At 43.3% G+C, this 22,034-nt stretch overlaps 2 protein-coding genes across 3 annotated transcripts; both read right to left on the bottom strand.

Moving 5' to 3' along the window:
• Positions 1 to 1,786: 1,786 nt before the first annotated feature.
• FBXO4 (F-box protein 4) lies at positions 1,787 to 21,824 on the bottom strand. The gene is made up of 7 exons (XM_054032010.1): positions 21,076 to 21,824; positions 14,606 to 14,841; positions 11,345 to 11,565; positions 10,039 to 10,114; positions 9,328 to 9,506; positions 6,040 to 6,215; positions 1,787 to 5,356 (listed from the first exon to the last, which is right to left on the bottom strand). The coding sequence occupies exons 1-7, from the start codon at positions 21,265 to 21,267 to the stop codon at positions 5,267 to 5,269; spliced, it is 1,170 nt and encodes a 389-aa protein (XP_053887985.1). The 5' UTR covers positions 21,268 to 21,824; the 3' UTR covers positions 1,787 to 5,266.
• On the bottom strand, positions 17,305 to 19,095 carry LOC128839221 (SRRM2 protein homolog rsr-2-like). 2 transcript variants are annotated; one of them, XM_054032013.1, is made up of 2 exons: positions 18,821 to 19,095; positions 17,305 to 17,871 (listed from the first exon to the last, which is right to left on the bottom strand). In XM_054032013.1, exons 1-2 carry the CDS (start codon positions 19,017 to 19,019, stop codon positions 17,351 to 17,353), a joined length of 720 nt encoding a protein of 239 aa, XP_053887988.1. In that variant the 5' UTR covers positions 19,020 to 19,095; the 3' UTR covers positions 17,305 to 17,350. The 2 variants fall into 2 exon arrangements, with proteins under 2 accessions (XP_053887988.1, XP_053887987.1); XM_054032012.1 differs by having other exon boundaries at positions 17,305 to 17,874.
• Positions 21,825 to 22,034: the final 210 nt, after the last annotated feature.

Consider the following 22,034-nt stretch of genomic DNA (forward strand, 5'->3'; position numbering starts at 1 on the left):
ATCCTCAGTCAGACTATTCATAGGGAAGGGGAAAAGTTATACTTAGATGTCATTTAGGAGTCCCATGTGCAGTTCAGTATTTCTGTGTTCACCACTGGTGAAACTGTATAAAAAGAAGAAGAATATAGGCTCTTATCTTGAATTCCTCCCTGGCTTCCAGAAACACACACATTTTTTTTCCAGACAGAAAGACTCCTACTTCTTTGCAAGTTTGCTAATTCTTTATAAAAATAGGAAAATCAAAAGGAATATGTCAAAAATGTTCATTTAAATTGACTCTCTTATTTCCAACCCTCCACATCCCCTCCCGTGCCCCTCCCCAAAAAATCCCTCTAAAACTTTCCCACTGTTTGTGGAACATGATGCCATTAGGCTGCTGACCCTCCCTTAAATACTTAAGAAAACCAGGCAGTTATAAACAGCCACCGACTAATCAATGTGCTTAACAAAGAAAATGATAGTTGGTTACATCTATATTGGGAAAATGTTCCACCAAAGATAGGACACTGGAAGAGCTAGGGTAGCTAGGGCACAGATTTTTTTACCACCATGCTGTCTAAATCCAGAGGCTTAGATGACAGTGATAAAATCACCTGTTCTCTGTCTACAGCACTCTCTATTACTAACACTGGCAGAGCTGCACTGGTGCTGATAGATGTCTACAATAGGAAAATTTGGAGGCAAGACCTGTAGGTCTGCTTACTAAACCAGAAACTGTCATTTGAGGAGAAACACCACTTTTTGTAATGTAACAAAGCAAAATGGTTGTACTTAAATGTCAGGAACTGGTTTGCCATATCAAAAAACCACCACACCCCTACACTCTTGAGATTGTTTGTTAGTTGCTTGTTCTATTAGAGAAATTCTCAATGCTGGGGTAGAGACTTGGAAGTGAATCCACAAAACATATTTTGGAGAGTAGGGAGATAAGGTGTACAAACTTTGTCTACAGAATCAAGCTTTCATTAAAAAAGAAGTTTGTGGCCATTCTGGTTGTGGAGATAACCAATCATTTGTAAATAGCTACAGCAATTAGGTTTATTGAATATTTAGCACAAAAAATCAATATTTATGCAGAAGATATGTCAAAATGTCAAAAAGAATGTTTGAATTATTTTTAATGTGCAGCTGTGGATACTGAATATAAACACAGACTTTGGACATGTATGGCACAATAAACTTGCATTATATTTCACAGGGTGGGTGAGGTAATATCTTTTATTGGACCAACTTCTGTTGGTGAGAGAGACAAGCTTTTGAGCTTACCCAGATCCTGAAGAAGAGCGCTGTGCAAGTTTGAAAGCTTGTCTCTCTCACCAACAGAAGCTGTTACCCACCTTTTCTCTCTAAGATTCTGGGACCAACATGGCTACAACACTGCATATTATATTTCACAGCATTTTAGGGGCTAGAACAGTGGAAAATACTTTGAGTAGATTTTGGGTCATGGGTGAAGCCTCAGAACCTCTGGCCCTGGACACTGTCCCACAAGTACTAATGATCATTCATGTATTTATCAGTGACAGCTCCATCTTTAGAACAGCTGGGAATCCTCACCCCATTTGTGCTCAGTCAACCCACTTCAATAGGGCCAGGATTTCACCCTTGGAGCTCTGGCCTGCCTTAGATAAACTATAACATGTACTCCAATAAATGTATCTCAGTCCCATGTCCATGCGATAGCTGATCATTTAACAGCAGAGTGCTTCCATTTTCCAGATGTGGGATTTAATCAGGCCCCTGCTTGTAGTACATACATCAAAAGATAGCTTTAACACTGCAGAACTCAGTGGAGCAACTGCATTTATTGACCAACCCACAATACATGCCTGGCACTTACTAAAGCACCCATAATTAAATGAGCACATGTGAAGCTAAGAAGGGGGTACATTGCACACTCTAAAAGTTTGGGAACCAATAGTATTTGAAACAAAAGTAAGAAGTACTGGGCGAGGTGACTTCTAGCTCTAATCTTCCTCCATGCTTTTTTCTAATGTGGTTTACCATTGTTTTGATACATTGTGCATATTGCAGTTTCTCTGTGTTCTCTAAACTCACAAAAAAGGGTATTCCCCATAGTACCTTCACTACTTTCTTTTCTTTTTAAAAAAACCATTGAGTAACAAATATTTATATTAAATCACACCTTTGAGAGTAACATGTAGAAACCAACATCAGAGCCAACAGGAAAATGTTAGAAAAGAGACATAGTAAGAAAAAAATCACAGTTATTTTGATTTAATGCAGAAGGGCTAACATGTGGCCTAATTAATGAAAATAGTATTAGTGTACCTTGAAATAAATATTCTTCTATTCCTTCTCACCAGAAGGAAAGTCTGGTTTTCAAAACATTGCAAACATCTCAAACTCAATGGCAAACACCAACAGTCATTGGAGCCCAAGCATATAACTAACAGTTTCTATGTATTAAACACTTGAAACACTTGAGTATGGTAACTGAGTTGATTATGCAAAGCAGCTGTTACAATTACACATCCCTTAAATAAAAATGTTATACAAAACAATATGAAGAACTTTTTTTTCCAAATTCTCTTTAACTCTCCTCATTGTTCATGTTACCTTCTGAAAAAAGTGAAAGAAAAAAAATGCCCTGTATCTATTTTCTCCTTTTTCTAACTGAAACTTGTTACCTTCCCACCCTCTTGAAAATAACATCATTGCTTTGGTCTATGCCCATATTTCTGCACCAATAAGTTTAACGAGTGCACCATGGGACAGGTATTTTTTGTTAACTGTTACTGGACAGCACAGATGTTTATGGTGCCTACACAAATAAGGAAGATCTGCCACCTTTAAAAAACAATGTATTACACATTTTTGAGGGGAGAAAAGAGAGTGCTATTACAATAGTGATCATTGCATAAATTAATCCTCCTTCCCAATGTATGAAATGGTAGGAGCTGCAGTAGTACCAGAGACAGTTGCATTCTCCTGCTGCAGAGCAGAGTGGCTATTAGACTATAGTAGCATTTTTTAATTATTTGACAACCAGCAGTTCACGTGAAGCCACATTACAAAGTATGGCGATCCATATGTATTTAAGGTATTTATTCAAAATATTGATTGCATTATACATGGGTTTTATCTCTTCTGTTCTGTAGAGTATCTTACAAGAGAACTATATATATACACACACACAGAATTAAAAAAATAAAAGCTAGAATAGGCATAGTGGAACTCCCAGGGTTAATCTTAGAACTCCAAATTGTCCTTTATGAACACAGATACAACAAAAGTTAGGAGGCCTTGGCTACCTGAAGCAATAGAAATAGGAAATGTTTTTGAATTTCCTTTATTTCTACCTCTGGCCTAAATATCAATCACTGGAAAGTTTTTTTAAAAAGGAACTTTGCAAATAGAATGTTTTGAAATAGATATTTTGCAGGAATGAGACCAATTCAACCTTCCATTCAGTGATAATGGGAGTAAGGGCCACTTGTAAAGTCCCCTGTATTTTGATAGGAGGAATGAAGAAGTTATTCTGGAACACTTGCTGTGCATGCTCAGGCATCTAAACATGTTTGTATTTTCTCTTCATTGGCCTCACTCTGGACAGTTCTGCTTGAAGACCCCGCCTCCCAAATGTTGAGTGCCATCATCTCTCACAGAGATCTTAATAGTAAAACTAAGTGGCACTAGCTTAATTTTATACTATTGATAGAACTTTCACCCCAAATATGTCTATGTCAGAGGTAGACAAGGTGTCTATGTTACGCCTATGAATACAGAATTAGAACATTGTTCTATAATGAACACCATGGACTCCCACCACACTAGGTACTTGTATGACCCTCACCACTGTAGTATCCAAGTGCCATGGTAGAGGTAAAGTAGAGATGACTGGCTCCACAAAAACTGCCTGTCTTCCTGCTCTGATCCCATAGTAGCCCCTCTTGCAGCCAGCTGTGGGAGCTACTGACACATACAGGGCAGCAGGCTCAAGTTTCTCTTTGCTCCCAAAGCCCTTAGTTCCATGAAAACACATCAGGCCTAGCTTCCCAGAGCTGCCCTTTGACCTATGTATGGCCTATGCCACCATCCTCAGAGCTGCATGTACTTTTCTGGTTAGTAGGAAGGTTTTACTGATATAAGTGAGAGAAAAAAATAGAGAGTAAAAAAACCAAGAAGATTAAAAAATAAATACTCAGAGAACCAACAAAAGCCAAGGAAAAGTATGTAGGTATCCATCCAATAATTCATTGGAAAGCAACAAAGAGAGAATGGGAACTACTAGCTTAAAGTAGGAGAAAGAGCCCATTTTGTTCCCTAGAACACTGCAATATGTAAACTCTAATTCCAATTCTAGGAATATTTTTTCGATTTTATAAAAATATTTCAGCTCCACAGAAGATGCAGAACGAAGACATTTACATTTCATATATTTGCTAGCTGCCAAAAGTATTTGTATGAAGGTTTGCCAGTTGAAAGCCTAGTAGATAATGTCAGGATGTTCTAATGAAGGAATAGGACATTTGTTCCCATGGTGACAGATGGATGTGAAATTCAAGTTAATATTACTGCAGCAGAAAGCAGACACAGCTGAGCTTTATTAATGTCATGAAGAACACATAGGAAAAAAATCAAATGTTCATTTTTAAAAATTTTGGTATAAGCTAACAATTCCCCTTTATGTTTACCTCTTTTCCCTAAACAATGGTTCTGGAGAGAATTCTTTTTTCCTTTTCAGGAGCTGGTCTGGGATCAGTGTTTGGAACAAATATCAAATACGATGTGCACCTTTCGGGAGACCTGGCACAGTAGATGATCACTTAAGCGCACATTGTGGTACAAGGCATGTCTCTTCTCTTGTTGGCCATTTAAGGAATACACTATATAGGAGATGGCTGCCTATGTCATCAGGAATCTCCATGTAGTATGCTTCATAAATCTGGTATAACGTACACCTAAGTGAGAGGGTTGTTCTGGCATTAAGCTAATCGGGGATAAAGGTTTGCAGAATGTTTTATATTATAGAATATGCTGAGAATGAAAAGCATTATAAGGACCCCAAATTAAAAAAAAATATATCAAACCCATTTCTTTGTCAAATGTTGATATCCAGTCAAACTTGCTTTCAGTTATAATTCAAGTCTACATTTGGAAGAATGTTGATTATTAAAATATTTGCAATCACAGAGGGCTGCCTTTTAAATCTCTTATCAATCAGTACAACATCAGGGCGAAATGTTCTCTTCATACTCTTTGCAAATGGCAAAGTCCATACAGTATGACTAAGCAAGTTTGATCATGGTGCATTTTTACATTCAACTTCTCCCAGTATCCACTCAATTCCATTTAACAGTCCACTTAAAGTAGCAGCCACAGTGTCTTGTACCTGTAAAACCAACAATGGCAGATGTTAATGTGGTATATGGATATACATATTGGGTGTATAGATACTAGATTAACATTCCATATTTGTTCTTAAAAATACAGGTATTATCAAATCTGCCTGTTTTGTCACTGGCTTCCGGGTTCCTTAAACAGAACATGTTTCTTAGAGTAAATTAGGGGAAAGGAAACAGTACTGTTCAGAGGATGAATAAAGAGAGCCATTAGGAAAGCTGTACATTATTGATTTCCTATAGAGTTCTCTCTTAATCCTCCCTCTGCTGTTTTGTGACATCTTCCTTCCTTCACAGTATCAGTTGGAATCACAGGTTATTTGAAATTCCTTTTTATAACTCTTGGGGGAACAAAGTTTCAAACTTTAGAATTTCACATAGATTATGAATTCTATAATTTCTAGTATATTTCCATTCAATTTATGTAATCTTCTAAATAACAGTGGTATGTTTTAAAAATACACAAAGCTTTCCAACAATATCCTTATGAAGGCAAAGGAAAATATTTTATCTAAAATCTGTATTTAGGCTTTACTGCCTGGCAATTCTCCTTTAACTACAGTATGCCACTAACATTTAAATTAAAGTCCACTTCAAACATTACTGCTCACTCACAAGACAATATAAAGAGGATGAGTAAAAAGAAAACAAATATTTTAAGAAGTGAAGATACCATCCATGGTTGCTTTAGCAGATTTAATTGCAGTTGATGTGCCATGTAAACACAAGGGATTCTTTTAATGCCAACTTCAGAGGTGCAGGACAAAATCAGTACAGGTCTGTTTGGAGGCCCAAGAGTTGGATCTATCATTGCCAAAATATGAGCAAATTCATCTTGACGGTCATGTTCTAGAAAACAGTTTGAAATATGAGTATTAGACTATATACAAATCCCACTATATATAATCAAACTCATCTTTATTACATTTTCTTCTATCTTGGTTCTTAGGAGGATACACATAAGTGTTATTACTGGAGTACCTTCCAAGCGATAATAACCAAAGTCACAATAGGCCATTTTCCTAACTTCCACAGAGGCAGTTGGGGCAGTGAGTTGCCCCTCCTTCCTCTTCCTTCCACCTCTCCCTTCCTGATCTAACTTTTTCCTCCTTTTAAAAGGCAATGATTATGAAGACAATCTAGCATGGATGAAGGCTGAAGAAACAAAAAGTAAACACACCTTCAGTATTAAAAGATATTCAGGACATGTTGCTTCATTATAGTTCTACATCTTCTGTAAATAAAATTAGATGCTAGAAACAATCCTAAATGTAAATACATGCTCTAGTTTAAATACTCCCAACTGAAACACATTTTAAAAATCAACAGGTAACTTGTTTGTTTCAACTTCCCGTTAATGGACCGTTAAAAACACACACAACTGTTTAAGACTAGGTCAAAGAAGGAGAGTTATACCGTCATTACATGAAAATAAGCAAGGAAAGAACTTTAGATGATAGCAGAACTCTGTTTCAGTGCAGTGCCAGACGTATGATAAACTAATGAGATATTTCAGTGCATACATTAAGAGAAACTGTAGAGACTACCAACCATTTGATAATGGACAGTCTCCTTAAAGAGAAGAAACAACCCGAATGAACTCTGGAATAAAATGAAAACTATCATGCTCAAAGCCATCTAAGCACACATTCTGAAAAGTCAGAGTTGGACCACACCATGGTTAATGGAGAAGGTGTCTGAGCTAATGAAAAAAATGACAGAATGAAAGAGTGGATTGGAAACTGAAGAACACTGGAGAGAATACAAGGAACTGAGCACACAGATTCAAAGGCACACTAAACAGAAGTGAATACATCAGGGCAAAATGTGAGGAATTTGAGAATTATAAAGAGACTAATAATATAAAAAGGTATATTCACAGTGGTCAGATTTCTTACCAAAAAGTTTTCCCCATGACCGAGTATTATAAAAGATCATGATGGCACAGTTCTTACTGAAGGTGATTCAGATTACAGTGCCAACCTGTATGTCTCATCAGAGCCACTTACAATGCAGGATGACAGAAAAGAGAGTACAAAGCCAGAGGCATCAGTCCACCGAGAAGAAATGGTGCATGTTATTAGGAAAATGAAGTTTGGAAAAGAAGCAGTGGTAAATAATGTACCAGCAGAATTACTAAAAGCAATTGGTGACCGCAGTATTGCTCTCATGCGGAAAATTTGCAATGACGCATGGATGATTTGAAATTGGTGGGAAGACTGAACGAAAGGAATCTTTCTGCTTTTACAAAGAAAGATATAACAGAGTGCAGTAACTATTAAACCATCTCCCCGATATCACACACAATTAAAGTATTTGCTCTGCGTAATTCAGGATTGCATGAAGCAATCGACAGAAGCAGAAGTAGCACCACAACAAGCTGGTTTCAGAGAGGGGCGAGGCACATGTGCTCAAATTGCAAATATTAGTCATATAATGAAAAATGTAGGGAGTATAATCTCCCAAAACGTTTTGTACAGTACTCCAAAGCATTTCACTGCACTCGCTGCAAGTCTCTACTGTTCACAACAGACCATGGTGTGAACAGCAGCGGGCAACAGCGATTTGTTTTCCATTGAGGAGAGTCCAAGACATGAGTGTATTCTGTCCCCAGGTCTTTTCAACGTATATGCAGAATTTATCATGAGACAAGCCCTGGAAGATTTTGATAAGGTGGAAGGAACTGGGACTTCTATTGATGGACACTTCTTAACCAACCTCAGATATGCTGATGATATGATGCTCTTTGGTGAAACCAATCGATGCAATGCAATAAATGTTGGAGTCTGTGAAAACAGTTAGTGAGGAACATGGACTATTCCTGAATGTGGCAAAAATGAAATTCATGTACGTTGACATGATCAATAACAACAGGATGCAAGCAAACATCATGATCAGCAGTGAAGCTGTAGAGGCAATAGTTGAATTTAATTATCTGGGATCATACATATTCAACCAAGGAGGCTGTTCCAAAGAAATCTGAAGACTACTAGGGATGGCTTGCTCAGCAAGGCCTCCCTCATGAAACTGTGGAAAAACCATGGTATCTCAACATGTATTACTGTTAGATTGCTCAAAAGCTTAATTTTTTCCATAGCAACTTATAGATGTGAATCCTGGAAAACTAATACTGACAAGAAGAAAAAAGAAGAGATGTGGTGCTGGCAAAGACTCTTGCATATCTCCTGGACGGAGAAGACAATGCATGCTTATGTTAGAAATATTATTGGAGAGAAGTGGATTCTGCTCTCGGAAATCAACAGGTGCAAACTTATATACTTTGGTCACATTTGGCATAGAGATGGAAATATCCTTGAGAAAGTTATCATGGAAGGAATGGTGGTGGGTCACCATAGTAGATGATGACCAGTGAGCAGAAGGACAGATCGTGTGTGGCAGATCACAGGGAAGTCAGCTGCTGTGTGCGCAAAGTTAGTGATGGATCACAAAGGCTTCCAAAAAATTCTGCTATGATGTCACTAGTATTCAGACATGAATAAGAGGGCTTTACTTAGCCATTAACAAAACTAAATCTTTCCATTTGACATTTTTAAATTCCCATTTGCATGACATTCTCATTTGCTCTGATCTTTAGCTCAGATTATTAAGAATTCATACCAAACACTTATTTACACAAAAGGAATAACTGAGCACACCTTGCTTTTATATTGTAGCAAAACTGCATATAACCTGCTTAGTAGTGTCCTTGTAAAATTAAATTCCTCAAGTTATATAGCAGATTCAGTAGTCAATCATTAGTAAGAACTGTCCTGAAACCACACTAACTTCATTTGGACTCATAATTCTTACTTACATTGATTAGTATCTTTCTTTGCACTTCTGAAGGTGAACAATAAGATCAGAATTTGGCCTTCAAAGTATAAATGTATTCTCATGTATTAGCAGCATCTCAACCATCCGCAAAATATGAGTCAACATAGTTAAAATAAACATTCCTTACTTTTATGAGCTTCCGCATTAGCAACATAGATGAATCCATCAACTACTTCGCACACCTGTTTAACTTGAGCAATTACATTGTAGTGTACTGCCTGTTGATTCCCACCTATGCTGTTTTCTTGGTAAAACATCTTATTGACTGTAACAGTTTGCTCTGTTCTTGCTCTCTTCCTTTCCATGCTGAAAAATATGAGAACATCCCAAACATTTAACAAAATTATCCAGACTAATTTGGAAGGAGAATGGCAAAGGGGAGGGTACTCCACAAAGAGGGGAGAGGGGAATGGCCAAAACATGCAGAACAGTTTCATCCCTGAAACAACTTTTTATAATTTGCATGCATAGTTAACCAGTTTTGCAAGATCCATACTAACATGCACCAATGGGTAGGTTCATGCTTATAAATTTCAAAAATAAAGTTAGAGACACAAAAAGGAAAGGCACTGCTCTTTATACATTACACACACACATACTCATGCTGATCAAAGATTCTTTGGGCCAGATTTAAAAAACTAGGCCTACCTTCTGCCACACAATTTGTGAGTGGCATTGCCAATTGAGGTAATTTACAAGAGATGTTCATCCACCTGATTTACAGAAACAATCAAGTACTGTGATATCCAAATTATATTAGTGGTTGAGACCAGGGAAAAAGCTGAAATAACTGAGAATATCCAGCTTTTTTTTTTTTTCTCCAGAGAACAAGCCTTACCTGGTAGTTGAATACAATGTCAAAATATTGAAATTTCGATGGTTATTAAATTTAAAACTGACTCCTGATCCAATCCCTACAAGAGGAACAAAATGAATTTAGGATATAAAAATATTCAGTTGCTAAAGACAGCTAAAGCCAAAGGCTGAAAAATCCATAGGGATCATAAATTGGGCACATTTAATCAAGTGTGTCTCTATATTACAAGAAAATATATTCATTGCATCAGAATGTGACTTTAGACACACACTAAATTGATCACACTGAGATGCTGGTAATTTAATTCAGTATTGCTATAAAAGATTGGATGGCACTTGGAATTATTTCAAGTACCTAAATAAGTTATTTAAAATTTGTACTGCAGAAGCACTTAGACCCCCAATCAGGATCAAGCGCTACTGCGCTTCCTGTTCTTAAATCACACATTAAGTTCTATCCAAAATGTTTTACACCTAATTTAAAAGATAATGCAAAAAGTGTGACATATGACAGCAGGAAAACAGCACTAAAAATGTATATTTGCATATGCCACCTGTGAGCACAACTTCATTATTCCAATTCAGTAATGAATAAATAAATATCAGTGGCTCCCAATCAAATAATTTTTGAGATTTTTTACTCTGGTTTAGAGTGAGGGGAAACTGCAGATGTTTAGAACTATATTTTATGTAAAATCCCATTGATTAATCATTTAACAACTTCCTACATTTTCCTAGGTCACTGTTCTTTTTAATAAAGGCATTTTATTACCAATCTCATATATAACTTAGATTTAAGTAGGAAATGGGGTCCTTCATCCACTTTTCCTTTTTTTGTACCTACACACTTTTTTTGTATAAAGTGCAGGCAATCAAGCAAAAGTAATTTTTAAAAAAGGACATAGTATTAATGTCAGCTAAAGAAAACTGGGCTTAAGACTAATCCATGATCAACAGCATATCTGACTTTAAGTTCTGGACCAAAACCCCAGGGTGAACTCTTGAGAGACAGACAGACAGACACCCAGACACCCACCACACACCACTGATTTCAATTCGCGTTTTCCCACTGACTTCAAGGTAGAAAGATTTCACCCCGAATGCTTATTGTTCTACAATGGCATTTTATTCTAATCAGCCACAGAGAGGGAAAAAATCCAGTTTTAGTATAGATTCATAGATCCTAAGGCCAAAAGGGGTCTTTGCAATCATCTAGTCTGATCTCCTGTATAACACAGTCTATAAAACTAATATTTGTTTTAAAGGGAGGTATAAAAAGCACCTTTTCTCTTGTAGAACATGTTTTTAAAGAAACAACTGACTATTACCATGGATTTGTCTTTGAGGTAAGCCAGCTACAGGCAAAATTTCTGGGCAAGTCATCATTCTTCGCACCAAAGATTCATCCAATTCTTCTAAACCTGGTCCAAAAAGGGCAAAGCGAGGTTCTGCTTGAGTGACCAGTGATTGTACAAGGAAGGTGGTCACAGCTCCATATGTGGGACGGCTTGATTTCAAATGTCTACTCGGAGGACAGCTCTTTTTGTATCTGGGTAAAATAGATATAATTAGAAATTAAACACAAAATACAGAGGAGATATTAATTACTGTCAACCAAATTAGGTCCCAAATGTATTTTACTTGTGACTTGTAGGTTGCTGATTCATATCAATGAGGGACAGAGTTGTTAACTGATGGTTGTTATGTAGCCTATGTAAATAAATTAGAAGTCTTGGTCCAACGAGAAATGTTTTTTGTGGTTAAGGCACTGTATTGGTACTCAGGAGAGTAGGGGGATGTAAGAGCCAGAGCATGGGGAGCACCAGAAGAGTAGGTGGCTGGACAGCTGCAGAGGCGGGGAATACGGGAAAGTACATAGATCATAGAATATCAGGGTTGGAAGGGACCTCAGGAGGTCATCTAGTCCAACCCCCTGCTCAAAGCAGGGCCAATCCCCAACTAAATCATCCCAGCCAGGGCTTTGTCAAGCCTGACCTTAAAAACCTCTAAGGAAGGAGATTCCACCACCTCCCTAGGTAACCCATTCCAGTTCTTCACCACCCTCCTAGTGAAAAAGTTTTTCCTAATATCCAACCTAAACCTCCCCCACTGCAACTTGAGACCATTACTCCTTGTTCTGTCATCTGCCACCACTGAGAACAGTCTAGATCCATCCTCTTTGGAACCCCCTTTCAGGTAGTAGAAAGCAGCTATCAAATCCCCCCTCATTCTTCTCTTCTGCAGACTAAACAATCCCAGTTCCCTCAGCCTCTCCTCATAAATCATGTGCTCCAGCCTCCTAATCATTTTTGTTGTGCTCCGCTGGACTCTTTCCAATTTTTCCACATCCTTCTCGTAGTGTGGGGCCCAAAACTGGACACAGTACTCCAGATGAGGCCTCACCAATGTCGAATAGAGGGGAACGATCACATCCCTCAATCTGCTGGCAATGCCCCTACTTATACAGCCCAAAATGCTGTTAGCCTTCTTGGAAACAAGGGCACACTGTTGACTCATATCCAGCTTCTCATCCACTGTAAGGATGAGGGACCAGTAGGTCCTTTTCTGCAGAACTGCTTCCTAGCCATTCGGTCCCTAGTCTGTAACAGTGCATGGGATTCTTCCATCCTAAGTGCAGGACTCTGCACTTGTCCTTGTTGAACCTCATCAGGTTTCTTTTAGCCCAATCCTCTAAATTGTCTAGGTCTCTCTGTATGCTATCCCTACTCGCTAGTGTATCTACCACGCCTCCCAGTTTAGTGTCATCTGCAAATTTGCTGAGAGTGCAGTCCACGCCATCCTCCAGATCATTAATGAAGATATTGAACAAAACTGGCCCCAGGACAGACCCTTGGGGCACTCTGCTTGATACCGGCTGCCAGCTAGACATGGAGCCGTTGATCACTACCCGTTGAGCCCAACGATCTAGCCAGCTTTCTATCCACTTTATAGTCCATTCATCCAGCCCATACTTCTTTAACTTGGTGGCAAGAATACTGTGGGAGACGGTATCAAAAGCTTTGCTAAAGTCAAGGAATAACACATCCACTGCTTTCCCCTCATCCACAGACCAACAGAGGGATAGCTCAGTGGCTAGAGCATTTGCCTGCTAAACCCAGGTTTGTGAGCTCAATCCTTGGGGGGCCACTTAGGGATCTGGGGCAAAATCAGTACTTGGTTCTGCTAGTGAAGGCAGGGGGCTGGACTTGATGACCTTTCAGGGTCCCTTCTAGCTCTATGAGATAAATAAATATACCTATCTCCTCATAGAAAGCAATTAGGTTAGTCAGGTATGACTTGCCCTTGGTGGATCCATGCTGACTGTTCCTGATCACTTTCCACTCCTCTAAGTGCTTCAGAATTGATTCCTTGAGGACCTGCTCCATGATTTTTCCAGGGACTGAGGTGAGGCTGACTGGCCTGTAGTTCCCTGGATCCTCCTTCTTCCCTTTTTTAAAGATGGGGTCTACATTATCCTTTTTCCAGTCATCCGGGACCTCCCCCGATCACCATGAGTTTTCAAAGATAATGGCCAATGGCTCTGCAATCACAATGTCCAGCGGGAGGAGGGCAGAAGCAGGGAGTTGAACAAGAGTAGAGTGAGAGAGAGGCAGGAGCCGGGAGGTGGATAAAAGAAAGGGGAACAAGAACAGGCTAGGAGTATACAGATATAAGGGTCTGTGCCCTCTTGAACACAGAACCTAGAATTGAACCCGGGAATCCTGAGCATCTACATTCCTCTGTTGTCAGCAAATAATTGTGAAAGCACAGCACTAGCAAAGCATGTGTCTCATTCCTCTCTAGTGGCTGATCCACATATTGGAGAACACCAACTATTGCCAATATTGTTCCATGTAACAGATTTTTCCCCCATTTTTTTTAAATTAGGAAGCTGTATCCAAAAAAAAGCTACGTTAAAAGAACATTAAAGTTCCAAAGTCAAGATGCAAAAGTTAGGAAATGCCAAAATTAAGGTTGCCTGGACAACCCTTTGTGCATATGTATTATTATGCTTATTACATTTTCCAAAGGACTTCTGGTTTATTTGATGAGTTCTTGACTTAGCAACATTAATATTCTTTTAATGTAGTTGACTGAATGTATAGATAGATTTTTCATGCAATTTACTGTACCTGAGTCTGTCAAATAAGACCTTAAAAAACAAAATCCCAATTGCTCTACATAGTACTTTTGGTAAGAGTAGGCGTTTGCTTGTCTTCTGGACAAAAACGTTTTCACCTCCTCTCCCACCACACTTTTTGTGTAGCATGCTGTGGCTGGCTCTCTAACTCCTATTCTGAGGTGGCTGCATTTCTGTGGCATTGTATATGTATCATTTGCAAAATGCTTTGAAATCCTTTGGAATTAAATAGGAATGTACTAATACTGCAAACAGAAAGAACTGAGAGAATTGTTACATAATTAGAAACTTCCTTTCAAGGAACCAGAAATGCATTTTATCCGCAAAACCACTTCAAAAGTCAAGTAATACTTTCCTATAATTAGACTGGCAGAGTTGTGGTTTTAAAATCTGGATTTGGGGTGAGTTATACTGCTTTATACACATTGGAGAAACGTAAAATACTTACATTGTCATGTAGTCGTACAATGCATTATCATTTAGCTCAGAAAATGATTTATTAAAGATTTCCACATCTGGAAGTGATTTCCAGTCAACAGAAGACCAAGAAGGGAGATCCCGCAAGAGAAAATATCGCCATAACAATGGATCCCGTGCAGTTAAACTCCAGTAGTGATTTGTGCTTCCCAAATGGCACAGGTCTTGGGGTGAGAGAAATGACATAATGTATAACTGCACATCAATCTGAAAACATTAAAAAAGAGCAGTTTTAATGACCGAGGACCTCACTAATGCAAATAGAAGAGATTAGGAGGGAAAAATAAGAGCAAAAGTAATATTACTTCACATGCAAAAGTATAAACATGAAACAGATCACTACATTATTAAGTCAAAAATATGCTTGACTTCCTGCATAACACAGGCCATAGATTATCCGCAATTCCTGCATCTAGTGCAATAATTTGTGGCTGAATAAGAGCATAGTTTTTAGAAAGATGTCCAATCTGGATTTAGACTCCAAATGATTGATCATCCTCATTGTTAAAAAATGTACACTTTATCTCCAAGTTGAATTTTGATGATTTCAGCTTCCAGCCACTGAATCTTATTATGCCTCTATCTGCTAGAATCAGCTTTTCTCAAATTTGGCCACCGTGGCTGCATGCGGCCACTAGGGGGTTTCCCTGTGGCCACGACAGCCTCATGTCTCCCTCCAACCCTGTTGCTCTTGGATGCGCCACCCTGCACCATCTCTGGAGACAGGTGGGGAACAAGGCTGAAGGAGCAAGTTGAGTTCTCTACCGGGGGGGGGAGGGGAGAGGGGAGAAGAGAGGCATAGTTGGGCTCATGCTTTAGACATGGGGTGGGGACTTAGGGTATGTCTACACTACAGGATTAATCTGAATGTATATAATTCGAATTTGGGAAACAGATTGTATAAAGTCGAATGTATGTGGCCACACTAAGCACATTAATTCAGTGGTGCGTGTCCATGTTCCGGGGCTAGCGTCGATTTCTGGAGCGTTGCACTGTGGGTAGCTATCCCATAGTTCCCGCAGTCTCCCCCGCCCATTGGAATTCTGGGTTGAGATCCCAGTGCCAGATGGGACAAAAAACATTGTCGCAGGTGGTTCTGGGTACAGCCTCACCCCTCCCTCCCTCCCTGCATGAAAGCAACGGATGGCAGACAACCATTTTGCGCCTTTTTTTCTGGGTGAACACTGCAGACTCCATACCACGGCAAGCATGGAGCCCACTCAGCTCAAGACAGCAGTCATGAACATTGTAAACACCTCGCGCATTCTCATGCAGTTTATGCTGAGCAAGGACCAGAAAAACGAGGCAAGGAGGCGGCGGCGGTGGCAGCGCAGCGACAAGCGTGATGAGGACATGGACACGGACACAGAATTCTGTCAAACTGTGGGCCCCGGTGCTTTGGAGATCATGTTGTTAATGGGGCAGGTTCTATCCATGGAACGCCGATTCTGGGCAAGGGAAACAAGCACAGACTGGTGGGAACGCATAGTGTTGCAGGTGTGGGATGATTCCCAGTGGCTGAGGAACTTTTGCATGCGTAAGGGCACTTTCATGGAACTTTGTGACTTACTGTCCCCTGCCCTGAAGCGCCAGAATACCAGGATGAGAGCAGCCCTCACAGTTGAGAAGCGAGTGGCGATAGCCCTATGGAAGCTTGCAACGCCAGACAGCTACCGGTCAGTCGGGAATCAATTTGGAGTGGGCAAATCTACTGTGGGGGCTGCTGTGATGCAAGTAGCCAAACCAATCACTCAGGTGCTGCTACGAAAGGTAGTGACTCTGGGAAATGTGCAGGCCATAGTGGATGGCTTTGCTGCAATGGGATTCCCTAACTGTGGTGGGGCGATAGATGGAACCCATATCCCTATCTTGGCACCGGAGCACCAGGGTACCCAGTACATAAACCGCAAGGGGTACTTTTCAATGGTGCTGCAAGCACTTGTGGATTCACCAACATGAACGTGGGCTGGCCGGGAAGGGTTCATGACGCTCGCATCTTCAGGAACACTACTCTGTTTAAAGGGCTGCAGCAAGGGACTTACTTTCCGGACCAGAAAATAACTGTTGGGGATGCTGAAATGCCAATAGTTATTCTTGGGGACCCAGCCTACCTCTTAATGCCATGGCTCATGAAGCCGTACATAGGCAGCCTGGACAGGAGTCAGGAGCTGTTCAACTACAGGCTGAGCAAGTGCAGAATGGTGGTAGAATGTGCATTTGGCCATTTAAAAGGTCGCTGGCGATCGTTACTGACTCGCTCAGACCTCAGACAAACCAATCTCCCCATTGTTATTTCTGCTTGCTGTGTGCTCCACAATTTCTGTGAAAGTAAGGGCAAGACTTTTATGGCGGGGTGGGAGGCTGAGGCAAATCGCCTGGCTGCTGATTATGCGCAGCCAGACACCAGGGCGATTAGAAGAGCACACCAGGAAGCGCTGTGCATCAGAGAAGCTTTGAAAACCAGTTTCATGACTGGCCAGGCTACAGTGTGAAATATCTGTTTGTTTCTCCTTCATGAAAACCCACCCCCTTTATTGACTCATTCTCTGTAAGGAACCCACCCTCCCCCTTCCCCCAGCTTGCTTTCAAACCAAATAAAGTCACTATCGTTTAAAAATCATTTATTCTTTATTAATAGATTTATAAAAAGAGGGAGGGAATCCGGGTGGGGTTTGGGAGGAGAATCGGCAGGAAGGAAAAGGCCACTAAAAAAAGGTTAAAAAAATGACAGCCTTTTGCTTGGGCTGTCCACTGGGGTGGAATGGGAAGGTGTACGGAGCCTCCCCCTCCCCCCCGCGTTCTTACACGTCTGGGTGAGGAGGCTATGGAACATGGTGAGGGGGAAGGAGGGGTTATACAGGGGCTGTAACGGCACTCTGTTATCCTGCTGCCGTTCCTGAAGCGCCACCAGACGCTGGAGCATGTCTGTTTGCTCACGCAGCAGCCCCAGCGTTGCATCCTGCCTCCTCTGATCTTCCTGCCGCCACCTCTCATCTCGAGCGTCTCTCTTCTCCTCATGTTGGTCCTTCCTGTCCTCACGTTGGTCCCTCCTGTCCTTACGTTCACTGTCTTCTTTCCTATACTTTGAAACAGTGTCCTTCCACTCATTCAGTTTAGCTCTGTCACTGTGGGTGGATTCCATGATTTCTGGGAACATCTCGTCTCGCATCTTCTTTTTCCGACGCCTTATCTGTGATAGCCTTTGGGACGGAGGAGGGAGGCTTGAAGAATTTGCAGCTGCTGGAGGGAGGGAAAAACGGAGAGAATTTTTTAAAAAGATACATTTTGCAGAACAATGCTTATATTCTTTCACGGTGACCAACACTATTCACATTACATAGCACATGTGATTTCTGTGCAAGGTCGCATTTTGCCTCTTAATATTGAGTGCCTGTGGCTTTGCTGCTAGAGATCACAGACGCAGGTCCGGGCAACAGAATTCGGCTTGCATGCGGCCATGGTAAGCCATTGTCTTTCAGCTTCTGCGCCCTCCTTTCCCACATACCAAGCAAAGCCCGTTGAGTGCTGCGGTTTTCCTGTTAAGATTCAGCAGCAGAAAACAAACTAACCCCCCCCCCCAATCCAATTCTCTGGATGATCGCTTTATCCCCACACCGCGTGGCTGGTATTAGGGAAGATCCCTGCTAGCCAAACGCGAAAAGCTCTAGGCCAATTCCTCCACCACGCTTGGCTAACTGCAGGGAAGGATTTCTTTTCAGCCACAGACAAACAGCCCAGTAGGAACAGCCACCTCTGTCCCCTTAATTAAATTCCCGTATTTCAACCAGGTTACCATAAGCGATATCACTCTCCTGAGGATTACACAGCAAGATAAAGAACGAATGTTGCTTGAATGCCAGCAAACACCGGGACCATACGCTGCCAGGCTTTGTCATGCAATGATACCGGATTACTTGCTGCAAGCATGACACGGTCAAGTGTCCTACCATGGAGGAACGGAATAAGGCTGCACTGCCCAGAAACCTTGTGGCAAGGCTTTTGGAGTACCTTCAGGAGAGCTTCATGGAGATGTCCCTGGAGGATTTCCGCTCCATCCCCAGACACATTAACAGACTTTTCCAGTAGCTGTACTGGCTGTGAATGCATCCCAAGCCCTCAGGGCAAAGTAATCATTAAAAACCCTTGCTTTTAAAACAAGTTTTATATTTTAAAAAGGTAAACTCACCTGAGGTCCCTTCCATGGGGTCGTGGTCTTGGTTACTGGGTTGGGAGGGTTGGAAGGGTACTTCAGTCAGGTTGAGAAAAAGATCCTGGCTGTTGGGGAGAACGGAGTGCTGGGTGCTCTCTGCAAGCTCCTCCTCCTCTTCCCCGTCCACAGAATCCTCAGGTGTAGCTGATGAGATGATCCCCGCCTCGGAATCCATGGTCAGAGGTGGGGTAGTGATGGCGGCCCCCCCTAGAACTGCATGCAGCTCGGCGTAGAAGCGGCATGTCCGCGGCTCTGACCCAGAGCAACCATTTGCCTCCTTTGTTTTTTGATAGGCTTGTCTGAGCTCCTTGACTTTCACGCGGCACTGATCTGAGTCCCTATTGTGGCCTCTCTCCATCATGCCCTTGGAGATTTTTTCAAAAGTTTTGGCATTTCGTCTTTTTGAACAAAGTTCTGCTAGCACTGAATCCTCTCCCCATATAGCGATCAGATCCAGTACCTCCCGTACGGTCCATGCTGGTGCTCTTTTTCGATTATCGGCCTGCATGGTTACCTGTGCTGATGAGCTATCTGTGGTCACCTGTGCTCTCCACACTGGGCAAACAGGAAATGAAATTCAAATGTTTGCGGGGCTTTTCCTGTCTACCTGACCAGTGCATCCGAGTTCAGATTGCTGTCCAGAGCGGTCACAATGGTGCACTGTGGTATAGCTCCCGGAGGCCAATACCATCGAATTGCGGCCACACTAACCCTAATTCGAAATGATAAAATCGATTTTGGCGCTACTCCACTCGTCGGGTTGGAGTACAGAAATCGATTTAAAGAGCCCTTTATTTCAAATTAAATGGCTTCGTTGTGTGGACGGGTGCAGGGTTAATTCGATTTAACGCTGCTAAATCCGAATTAAAGTCATAGTGTAGACCAGGCCTTAGGGAGCCCGTCTGCAGACCCCCTGCTGCAGCCATGGGGCTTCAGGTGCCAACACCCGGCTCTAGCCGCAGGACTTCAGGCACTGACCCCCAGCTCTGGCCACGCGGCCCTGGCCTTCAGTCACAGGTCTTCAGGCTCCAACCTCTGGCTGCGCAGCTGCAGACTCCGATCCCCGGCTCTCACCACATGGCACCAACCTCCAACCCCAGCGGCAGCCGCAGGCCTCAGGCGCAGATCCCTGGCAGCACAGTCTGACTCCCAGCCATGGTCGCTAACCCTGGGTGCCAACCCTCGGTGCAGATTCCCAGCCCTGGGTGCTGGCCCTGGGTTCAGATCCCCAGCCTTGGGCTCCGGCGGTTTGCTGGCTCTGGATGCTGACCCCTAGCCCTGGCCGCATGGCAGCAGGTATGGACCCCAAGCGCCAACCCCAGCGGTGGCTGGAGGCTCCAGGGGCCAACCCCGGCCACGCGCTCTTACCCCCAGCCCTGGTTGCTGACCCCAGACACTGCGTCTGGATGTCAACCCTGGGCTCCGGCGGGTGCTGGCCACAGGCGCCGATCCCCAGCCTTGATCACGCGGCAGCAGGCACCAACCCCGGGCTCCGGCAGGTGCTGGCCCTAGATGCTGATGCCAACCCCTTGCCCCAGTCGTGTGGCAGCGGGCATGGACCCCAAATGCTGAGCCTGGGTGCCAACCCCTGGCCCCGGTCTCGCGGCAGCAGATGCTGGCTCCAGTGCTGACCCCCCCGATCCTCAGCCCTGACCGCACAGCAGCGGCCGCCAACCCTCACCCCCAAGCACGCATTGGTGGGCCCCCTCCCATCCATCGCCTCTGACCTCTGCAGCCTCCCTCAGCCCCGCATCCATCCTCCCTGCCCCCCCTTAATTTGCCAGGACTTGCTGTGAAAAGTGATATTAACAAACATACAAATATCACTTTTCACAGCATTATATTTATTACTGAGTCTGCAAAAAAGCCATACATAAATTACAGTGAGTTGGACATGTATATGTGCATATTTATTTGTTTTCCCTAAAGTTAATTAAGCAAGAGTTGGTGGCCACACTGTGAGGCCACCAAAAAATGTGTTGTGAGAACCCCTGTGACAAAGAGCCTTTGAGTATCAGACATGAACCCCCAGGTGGTAATTTCTGAGGGTATGCCAGAATAATATGATCATGCCTTTGATTTATGGGAGCACCCAAGTGCTGCCAACAGGATGGGAACCGGATGGCTGGAGTGATAAAGAGAGACGAGGAGAGGTGGGTGGGTTACAGACGAAAGGGAGGCAGATAGCTGGTCTGGGCGGAGGGGTGGCAGGAACCGGGTGACTCACTCACCGGCAGCGTCTGCAGGGCGCAAACCTCTTCGCCGGCCTCCTCGATGCCGCTGCTCGACCGCTCTGTGGCCGCGGCCGCCGCCTGCCCGCCGCGTTGACTCGGCCCCCGGGCCCACCTGTCCCGGAGGAGGCGGAGGCTGCTGCGCAGGGCGGACTCCAGGCGGCCCCAGTGCCCGGCGTTGTCCGCTGCCATTGCCCGCTGCCCACCGGCTGCGGCCGAGAGAGCCCCCGGGGCGCTGCTTGCTCTCGGCAGGCGCTCGCTGCCAGGCCCTGGAGGCTCGGAGATCCCGGCCTCCAGCTCGCTGGCTGACTGTCCGGCCGGCAGGGAGCGGGCGTGGCGAGGGGAGCGCTACCGGGTCACCGAAAACCCACGCCTCGCCCCGGCCGCCTCTCAGCTGCGGTGCCGGGCTGCTCCGCACGGCGCTCCCGGTAGAGGCCACCCCGGTGCCGGGGGCCCCACGCACCCCTGCCGTTCAGGGCAGGAGGAAACCCCGGCCTCCCGCAGTAGCACGGCAGCCAGCCCTGGGCTCAGCCCAGCCGGTGCAGCGTGTCTGGACCCATCCCTGGCGGGAGCCCTGCACCCACGGAACGATAATCGGACCCCAGCCGCAGCTTAGCTGCATGCATCCCTGGTGCAACGGTGAGAGCTGCTGCGCTGTTAACTAGGCTTAAGAATTGGAGCAGCTGGACGAGGCAGCCCTACAGCAGGAAAGGCTGGAACTGAGCTCAGGGCTTCTTTAGAAACAACCTCAAACCTGCTTCCCAGCACTGGACAGGGCTTTTACCTACGATCTGTACCAGGAGAGGGAGGATATATAGATTTTAACCACAGTACCTAAAGCTATAATAGACTCTCACTTTCACCTCTGATGTGGTAGTGAGTCATAGCTATACATATGACAAAATCCCCCATAAACAAACAGTATTTCTCCGCTATCGTAGTTATCCATGACTGTAGAG

The sequence above is a fragment of the Malaclemys terrapin genome, chromosome 6 (assembly GCF_027887155.1).
Source record: "Malaclemys terrapin pileata isolate rMalTer1 chromosome 6, rMalTer1.hap1, whole genome shotgun sequence".
In the NCBI taxonomy this organism is placed as follows: domain Eukaryota; kingdom Metazoa; phylum Chordata; order Testudines; family Emydidae; genus Malaclemys; species Malaclemys terrapin.

Coding starts and splice junctions, on each gene's coding strand:
- LOC128839221 (XM_054032012.1), bottom strand. CDS start 19,019: ATGGATTCCGAGGCGGGGATCATCTCATCAGCTACACCTGAGGATTCT. Junction 17,875..18,820: donor CCCCATGGAAGGGACCTCAG/GTGAGTTTACCT, acceptor CCCTCCCTCCAG/CAGCTGCAAATTCTTCAAGC.
- FBXO4 (XM_054032010.1), bottom strand. CDS start 21,267: ATGGCAGCGGACAACGCCGGGCACTGGGGCCGCCTGGAGTCCGCCCTG. Junction 14,842..21,075: donor GCGCCCTGCAGACGCTGCCG/GTGAGTGAGTCA, acceptor TAATGTTTTCAG/ATTGATGTGCAGTTATACAT. Junction 11,566..14,605: donor TTGTACGACTACATGACAAT/GTAAGTATTTTA, acceptor TATTTTACCCAG/ATACAAAAAGAGCTGTCCTC.